The 9,757-nt window shown below is 37.1% G+C and overlaps 1 protein-coding gene across 1 annotated transcript; it reads right to left on the reverse strand.

Annotated features, from left to right (window-relative positions):
- Nucleotides 1-3,266: 3,266 nt before the first annotated feature.
- Nucleotides 3,267-9,072, reverse strand: LOC145068100 (uncharacterized). The gene is made up of 3 exons (XM_079015086.1): nt 8,989-9,072; nt 8,285-8,848; nt 3,267-3,356 (listed from the first exon to the last, which is right to left on the reverse strand). The coding sequence occupies exons 1-3, from the start codon at nt 9,070-9,072 to the stop codon at nt 3,267-3,269; spliced, it is 738 nt and encodes a 245-aa protein (XP_078871212.1).
- Between the last annotated feature and the right edge of the window lie 685 nt (nt 9,073-9,757).

Here is a 9,757-nt window from a genome sequence, read left to right on the forward strand (position 1 = left end):
AAGATCCTCTACTCTAAACGAAAGTAGGGTTTTTAGGCCATGACTTCAGCAAATACAATCATAAATACGAAATTCAACATTGCAAACATGATGTAAACAAAGGAATTAGGTAAAGTAAAGATGAATTGCCTTAGATCTCTTCAAAGATAAGCTTCCAATCAAATTATGCACTCCAAATCACCTAAGGGATATTTCCGACCTCCAAAAATCGATAAAAACTTCCAGTATTCGTTAGGCTTTCGAAGAGAAATGATCCATAAATAGATTCTGAAACAGCTCGTGGTTTTAGGATCAACACGTCATGTTTATCATTGAAAATGCATATCCAGCAAGACAAGGCCCATCATGAATCCTCAACACTGCACGTTGTGTTTCTTGTAAACACGTTGTAACCGTCTAATTTTCTTCTTCTTTTTGAAAATCCATGATCCTAGGTTTCATTCACTAATTCCACTTCCTTTTCCCTTCCGAGCATGTCTTAGCTGCTGTAAAATAAATTTCCAACCAATTAAGTACCTTTTGTTCAATAAATGAAACAAATGCAACATAAGATATTAAGATAATGCATGAATTATATGACTAAATATGCACATATCAAAATACCCCACACTTGTCTTTTGCTTGCCCCCAAGCAAAACTGAAATTTAACATACCAATACCACACAAGACAATCCAAATTGAACCTAACCATTATGCCAAGACCACAACGTATGTATATGTGTTTAAATTTTCTAAAGAACCTCCCTAATCCTAAATACTCACAATCTTCATAAACACTAGCCCACTTTTTTTGAACAATGCTCATTTATGCATCCCTCTGAATCCATCCCCCGAGATCTTCCTTAACCTGAAGGTATATTTGGTTAATCCCCCAAGCATATATATGGAAAAATAACCTAGAAAATAGCTATTCTTCATAATCTTCATAACTTGTAGATTCTTTCAAAGTTTGCGACACCGTTGTTCTTTTTTTAATAGCACTTATTTCACTCAAAACTAAAAATCCTAGAAAAACATATGATTAAGCAAGGGGATTTAACTTCAAACTTTATTGATTATAGGAATAAGTCTAATGTGCAATGACTACATAAGCTCTCATGGATACATTTCTGCTACACACTACTAAACATGTTGCGTCCGTCAAACTAAGTAGGGTCATGTTTTTGTTCCATGATTTTACTAAGATAAGGAGGCCACAAATACATTATAACATATGTTGGGTCAATTAAAAATTTAGGTTCGCAATGAATCATCCCACCCAACATTGAATCCTAATAATGAAAATTGCTTTTGATTTTACCTTAATTTCCTGAATTAACCTAGTAATATTTTTTTTCGTGATGATGCAGTTTTAAAAAAAAAAAAAAAATCATACTTCGATTCTAATAATGTAATCAACCCCTTCCCCACACTTAATTCATGCAATGTCCCTATTGCATGTTATGAAAAATAAATAACAATAAGTAAAAAGGGAGAAAAAGGAACAGACTCTCCTAGGATAGAAGTGGCGAGGTTGATTTTTCGTCTTTTTGTCTTGTTTAACTGACTATGGCATGGGAAAAGCTCATCCACGCATTGGTTGACATTTGTCTCGTGTGGTTGACATCTTGTAACACAAATGGATAATATACTTTGGAATGGTCTTGGAATGGACTCAAGAAATCTGGAAAATGCATGCGTTGAGTAGGTGCATATAATTGTCTTGAAAAGGTTGACCGATGCATAAACATGCCAAGTTTAGATGGAAAATATGTTGTGGTCTTTTATTGCTCAAATGCAAAATCGTACATTTTGGCCTGGACACACCGTGGTTACTTTATGACCATGGTGTGTTTGGCGATAATTTTGTGATTGGATTGCTTTCTACTTGACGACGATTCTTTGGTTAAAAAGGGTACCACTGCAGTACACCTTTCTAACTCTTCTATAAAATGCTTGCTTTCGGTAATTATGATCAACGGGTCAACATCTTCACTTACAATCTTCCTTTTTTCATCAAAAACTCCACCCCTCACTTAGTTCTTTTCATTGCTTTTAAATTTCTTTCACTTCTCAACCATAATTTTGCGAAAAGCAAAAGCAACAACCATGTAATAACATCAAAAAAAAGCTTAATTAAAATCCTACATTAATCCTACTTTACTATAACTTTAAATAAATTCAAACAAACACACATAAACACATAAAAATAAAAATAGTTTTCAAAAAACTTCAAAACATAAACCAAATAGAAAAGGATAATCAATCTTCACCTCCTCCTCCCGCTCCACTACCACCGGCTCCTCCTTGCATTTCCCCCCAGAATTATGTTGGGTTTTGAGCACTATAACACTCCTATGGTGCACATGCTATCCTAGATGCTTTGGATCTATGTTTTCTCTAATTATACATTCATTTTCAATTTTTCCAAAACATTCTCCCTATCTAGCATAAAATTGAAGCTATACAATATAAACTTGGTTTGGATGCTTACCTCTTGAGTAGCGTATAGTTCTTGACCTTTGAAAGCTTTAGCACCTCAAGTGTGATGCCTCTATTGGTTCACAAACACCAAAATTCAAAAGGAGGCTTGATAGAATAAGTTGGTTATCTCCAAGAGATGGTGTAGCCGATTTTGGCTCTAGAAGGGTTATATTTAAAGTGTTGCACATGCTAGGGTTACACTTTGTAAACCCTAATAACCAACGACTTTCCACATTCTCATGCTCGATGGGTTTAACCTCCATAGACTATCCAAGGATTAGTTTAGCCCACCTACATTATCATGGATCATTGGCCCACAATACAAGAATGATTGATTTACATAATCAACCCCCTGTATTTAATTAGTCTCTTTTGATCACAAAATTAACTCCAAATTAATTCTTCATCAATACTAATTAAATAATATGGTTTCATATTAATATATTATACTTGTAATATATTAATAACCATAAACAACCTTATTCTCAAAATCCATCCTATCAAGTTGCACTGGTGAAGGCAACCCAAAAAGGACCATGCTACAATCGGGTCAAGTACATCCCAGTTATAGTTATGGGCTTAAACACCAAATCTAATAATCTCCCACTTGGATAAGTCTAGTAACTATAACTGCCAATGTGCAAGATCCGACTTAGCAATTGTATGCTTTCAAAAGTTGTTGTCAACTCTGACCCAGTCAGTGACACATCCTTTAGATAAGGGATCATATAATCCTTTGTTCTCAAGATATCAGCTGGACAAATATATGGAACAATGTCATACTTATTGTCCATGTGACATCCCTATTTTTCTCGGCCAGAAAATTCCAATTTAGTGTATGCTTTTAATATAAAATCAGAGTACTTTTCCAAAAGATGTTGTGGAATATGTTCCTGAAACAAAATATAATAAAATTTTATCAAAACATTTCTTAAAGAAATATATTTTCATTATATACCAAAACCTCGGGATGTCATGTTCCGATACATACCAAAAGCATAAACAGTACATTATAAGCCTTACAATAGATATTTTCATCTACTGGCCTATAATCCAGAAATCCCTCTTCAACCTCCAAACTATGCTCTTGGTCCACTACCTATAATATAAAAATCTGAGTGGGTCAGGCTTGGGAGCCTGGTAAGCATATAAGGTTTTCAACACACAAATAATAATAAATGTATTAATTTCATGAACCAATAATAAATTTATTAATTTCATCTAACAATAATAACCCTGATTACCCGTTCCCGTTATCCTCACTTTAAGTCCCTAAACACCTTCCATAAGGGACCTAGTCTAAGGATTTTCATCGGGGTGACAAAACTGCTTTAGGGGGTTCCTCAGCAATTTATGTCAAATAAGGCAACCATGTGGGGGATGGAGTATACCATTGAACACTAAGTTCACAAACACCTACAGGTTGTGAGCCTGCTAGCATTCTACTAGACTGTCTAGAAAGGTCTGTGGTCGTCATTTATACTCCACTAGATGACTGAAACAATAAATATTTCGAGTCCTCTCATCATTTTAACACATCAAGTATTTCATCTACCCATGTTTTACCCAACGTATTTGTAGATAAAAATACATATACACTTTAAAACTTGTATAAAATATTTATTCAACACCATCTCAAAGAAGCAAACAATATAATTACACGTAACACGTATTTTATAGAAAATACTTCATACCTATGTGTAAGATAAAAGTGATTACACACTCGCCTGTTTTAATGAAAATTGGACAGCACCTCATTTTTTAAAACGATCGTTTCCAATAAAATCGTGATGTTTTCGTAAAAACCGGGCTCTGCGCGGGTAGAGTTTCGACTTTAAAATATACTTTTCTCGGGGACTTCGGAGTTTTGGCACTTGCTTCGGGTGTCGGGGATGATATCGGGGCTTTGAGTGGTTAAAAGTAGGCTAAAATAGAGTAAAGAGTGAAATAGAATTGAGTTTATAAACAAAAACACGTTAGCCATCGGTTTCTATTTATAGTGGGGGCTGGCTCCCGAACCCAGCACGTTCCGATTAGTGCGTGGCTTCGGACATGTCAAGATGCGAGATGCGTGTCATTGTGCGTTCCCTTCGGATAAGCTTCGAAGTTTGTGCCCAGAACTTCAAAAATTCATGTATTTTGCATACGAGCTCCCTTTTTGACGTTCTTTATATCCACGCGTAGGTAAGACTATGCTCTACAACTTTTGTTTAGACTCCGTCAACTAATTTTGAATTTATTTTTAAAGTTATATTTTTAACAGGTCGTGATAGGAAAAGTCCGTTAAAAATTCATAACTTCTTCATCCGACGTCCGTTTTCGTCTGTCTTTTTACCGTTGCACTAATATCGACGATATCTTCGATTCTCGTTTAGATTGTTGTGGCTAAAAATCACTCGATCTAAATTTCGAGTTTTGGGTTGCATACTGCTAAGTCGAAACTTAGAAAAATCATAACTTCCTCATACAAAGTCAGATTTAGGCGTTCTTTTTATGCACGCACTCGGTTTAACGAACACTACGACTTTCACTTACGTCGCTAAGGCTTAAAAGCACTTTATTGTAAATTCACTTTTTACGTCACACAGCGTTGTCCCTGTTTTGTCGCGAAACTTCGACAAGTCATAACTTCTTCGTTATAACTCGGATTTTGGTACTCTTTATATATCCGAAATCCTTGTCACGAACACTACAACATCCTTCATGGATATTGGGTTTATCTAACGTTTATTTTCGACGCTTATTTTATTCTTAACTTATTAAATCATTATAATTAAGTAAATAAGCACGTAATACTCAAATAGTACATCTTATTATTTCAAAACAAATTACAAAGGTTGACCTACACTATTACGTCATCATTAATGCCTAGCCTAGAAACACGGGCGTTATAATTCTCTCCCTCTTAGGATGATTCCATCCTCAGAATCACACATCAGCAAACTAATGCGAATAGCGACTCATCATGTCACTTTTTGTTTCCCAGGTGAGATTTGGCTCATTCGTATTTTCCATTGCACAAGCACTAAATCGACCATCTTGCATCGCAACTTCTTAGTCTTACGGTCAACGATTGCCTCCGGTTCTTCAATTAACCTCTTACTTTCATCCAACCTTAATTTAGAAATTGGAATGATGTCGGGAACTTCTCCTATGAATTTTCTCAAATAACACATGTGGAAGGTGTTATGAATACCTTCTAGTTCTTCTGGTAATTCTAGCTTGTAAGCTTGATTCCCTATCCTCTAAAGAGTTTTAAACGGTCCAATAAACCTTAGACTCAACTTTCCTCTTTTACCAAATCTTATAAGTCCCTTCCACGATTAGACTTTAAGTAAAACCGAACCTCCAACTTCGAATGTTATCGGTTTTCTTTTCTTGTCAGCATAGCTCTTTTGATGATCTTGAGCCGCTAATATCCTTTCCCTAATCACTTTCAAGTTTTCAGCAGTCTGATGGACTATTTCAGATCCCATAAACTACTTTTCCCTAGCTTCCAGCCAACACAACAAAGTTCGACACTTTTCTCCATACAAAGCTTGGTAAGGTGCCATCTTGATGCTTTAGTGCAAGCTATTATTATAGGAAAATTCTACCAGAGGTAAATTTTCATCCCAATTACCTTGGAATTCCAAGGTACATGCTCTTAGCATAACCTTCAACATTTAAATCGTTCGTTCGCTCTGACCATCGGTTTGCGGATGGTAAGTTGTACTTAAACATAATTTCGTACCCATTTCCTCTTGTAAACTTCTCCAAAACCTCGACGTGAAACGAATATCATGGTCTAACACAATTGTCAAGGGAACACCATGAGCTTTTACTATCTCTTTCACGTAAACCTTTGCAAGCTTTTCCATAGACCACTTTTTGTGAATTGATCAACGACCACCCAAATCATGTTGTGACTGTTCTTTGTTCTGGGTAGTTTAGTTACAAAATCCATAGTGATGTCTTCCCATTTACCCATGGGTATAGATAAAGGTTCTAAACTCCCATACGGTTTCTGATGTTGTGCCTTAACCCACGCACATGTCACACACTCGGCCACATACTTTGCAACATCGATCTTCATTGTCGGCCACCAGTAGTAGGGTTTCAAATACCTATAGATTTTTTTGTTATGGGGATGAATCGATTACACGGTCTTGTGAGCTACTTCCATCAGAAGATCTCTTAATCCACCCGTCTTAGGTACCCAAATTTTGTTTTGGAATACCTTCAACCCTTGGTTGTTTGTACCGAGCACTAACGTTTTTCCCAAACGTTCTTCTTTTCGGTCATTTTTCTCTGAAGCTTCCTCCTGAGCTTTCTTTATACTTTCCACAATTGTCGAGACAACTTCAATTCTCAACGCTCTTGGCCTTTTCTTTTCAAGGTTTACCAGGGTGGTAAAGTATCTCACAGTCATAGTCCGTGAGTAACTCTAGCCAGTGTCATTGCCTCGTGTTCAATTCCTTCTGATTAAAGAGATATTGAAGACTCTTATGATCAGTTAAACGTTTGCATTTTGTGTCATAGAGGTAATGCCTCCATATCTTTAGGGAAAATACTACCGCTGCCAACTCCAGATCATGAGTGGGGTAGTTGTTTTCATGATCTTTCAATTGTCGAGATACATATGCTATCACGTTTTATCTTTGAGTTAGAACACATCCCAACCCGACTCCCGACGTGTTGCTATACAATACGAAGTCTTCAACTCCATCGGGTAGAGAAAGAATCGATCCCTGACATAATTTCTTATTTAGCTTCTCGAATGCTTCCTTATGCTTCTTACTCCAAGAATAAGTAGCTCCCTTGTGGTTCAAAGGTGTCAATGGAGCAACTATCGAAGAAAAGCCTTGGATAAATCTTTGATAATATCCAGCTAACCCTAGAAAGCTTCGGATCTCCGTAGGACTCATTGGTTGTTCCCACTTTGATATAGCTTCAATCTTAGCTGGGTCAACCATAATCATTTCTTGGTTAACCATATGACCCAAAAATAGGACTTCTTGAATCCAAAAATCACATTTGGAGAACTTTGCATACTGTTTCTCCTTCCTTAATACTTCTAAAACTTCTCGCAAGTGTCTTCATTGCTCCTCCTAGCTTTTCGAGTAAATCAGAATGTCATCTATGAACATTAGCACAGATTTATCTAGGAATGGTTTACAACCCCTGTTCATTAAATCGATGAAGGCCACTGGAGCATTCATTAATCCAAATGACATAACCAAAAACTTGTAGTGTCCATATCTTGTTCTGAACGTAGTCTTCTCAATATCCTGCTCTCTTACCTTTAGCTGGTGATATCCTAACCTAAGATCAATCTTCGAGAAATAGTTCGAACCTTGCAATTGATCAAAGATGTCATCAATTCTTGGCAACGAGTACATGTTCTTTATTGTTACCTTGTTTAGTTCCATGTAATCTATACACATTCTCATGCTCCCATCTTTCTTCTTCACAAATAACACCGGAGCACCCTAGGGTGATGAACTAGGTCTAATAAAAACGTTTTCCAACAACTCCTGAAGTTGCGTCATAAGCTCCTTCATCTCTGTCGGTGCTAATCGATATGGGGCTTTTGTTATTGGTGTCGTTCCTGGTAACAAGTCTATTCTAAACTCCACTTGTTAATCAGGGGCAATCGAGGAAGATTCTCATGAAAAACTTCCGAATAGTCACACACCACTGGTATACTTTGCATATCCTGTTTCTCTTTCTTAGCATCGATCACGAATGCCAAGTATGAAGTGCATCCTTTAGATAAACATTTTTTGGATTTCATTAGGGAAATTATTCCAGAATTTACTCTGCGCTTATTTTCATATACCATAAATGACTCCTTTCCAGGCGGGTTTACCCTTACTATCTTTTTCTTACATAGTATTTCAACATCATTGGCGCTAAGCCAAACCATCCCTAGAACGATGTCGAAACCATTTAACTCGATGGGTAATAGCTTTTCTTTGAATTCGTTTCCATTCAGGTCGATGACGATATTCCTAATATAATCGCTAACAGGTATGAATTTGCCACTAGCAACTTCTACAATTAGGGCATTATCTAGCTTTTCTATAGGCAATGCTAGTCTTTCACTAAATTTATTTGATATAAAGGAGAAATTCGCTCCAGAATCAAACAATAAATTGGCAGGCAATCCATTTACTAGAAAGGTACCTAATGTGACATCTATTACATCCTTTGTGGCTTCCATTTTCATTTGGAAAGCTCTGGCTTTTGGCTTTCGTAGGAGATTGGGCTTTGCTACATCCTTCTTCTTCGGGCAATCTTTCAAAATATACCCTTCTTTGTGGCATCCATAGCACACCCTTTTATTGGTTGTGCACTTGCTGGCGTAGTACCCTGGCTTCCCACACTTAAACCAAGTGACCTCCTTGTCATATTTCCCAAAGTTCTTTTTTTACATTTATCACACCATTCCGCTTCTCCTCTTCTTCCTCTCGAATCAGATTTCGAGAACTAACTTTTCTTATTGGACCTCGATGATCCATCAAACTTTCTTTTCTCACCAACCTCTGATCTCTCCTCATTCCTTTCTTTCAACTGGGTTTCCACATTTTTAGCTGCTCGGATTACTGTCTTCGGAGTAGTTGCCATCTGGACCGTTGGGCCAAATTCGGTTGGCAGTCCATTTGCGAACCTCTCAATTTTTTAGAGTTGGCACTAAGTATGGAAATAACATCATCTTTTCGGTAAACACAGTAGCATAGTCGTCTATGCTCATTTTCCCTTTCTTCAAGTTCTGAAATTCATTATTTACATCTATCAGATCTATCTTTGAGCAGTACTGCATCTTTAACTGCTCCAAGAACATTTCCCAAGACATTTTCAGGGCTTATCCATGTGGCATCATGTCTGCCAATAACTTCCACCAGCTTAAAACTTTGGTCTTGAGTTGTCTAACCTCAAAAACAGTTTTCTTCTTATCGCTACAGTTGCAACTTTCAAATACCATCTCCATTTCGGAGATCCAGGCCATAATCTCAACAGGCTTTGGGCTTCCAAAAAGACTTGGCGGTTTGGCGCCCAAGAAATTCTTATACATACGCCCATCTCTGTGGATTTCCCCCTCCGGGTTATTCCTCCTCACCACAATCGGTTCATTTTGACCAACATATCTACTATAATTTCGCTCCTCCGACTGACTGTCGTTTAGTTCAGGTTGTTCAACAGGCATTGAAAGTTCACTCCTGTTGTTCAACATTAGTTGCCTCATTTCCTCCCTTTGTTCAACCATCATTAAATGAATCATGGCTTGTACTCCAGCCATGGTAATGGGTTT

Source organism: Lactuca serriola, chromosome 8, assembly GCF_051521515.1.
Source record: "Lactuca serriola cultivar US96UC23 chromosome 8, Lser_US96UC23_V15, whole genome shotgun sequence".
In the NCBI taxonomy this organism is placed as follows: domain Eukaryota; kingdom Viridiplantae; phylum Streptophyta; class Magnoliopsida; order Asterales; family Asteraceae; genus Lactuca; species Lactuca serriola.

Bases quoted from the DNA above. Each gene is read 5' to 3' on its own strand.
- LOC145068100 (XM_079015086.1), bottom strand. From the start codon at position 9,072: ATGGCAACTACTCCGAAGACAGTAATCCGAGCAGCTAAAAATGTGGAA. The intron at 8,849-8,988 runs GTTGGTGAGAAA...AAATATGACAAG, and splicing joins GGAATGAGGAGAGATCAGAG to GAGGTCACTTGGTTTAAGTG. The intron at 3,357-8,284 runs GTATATGAAAAT...ATTTTGTTTCAG, and splicing joins CTGGAAAGGAGTCATTTATG to GAACATATTCCACAACATCT.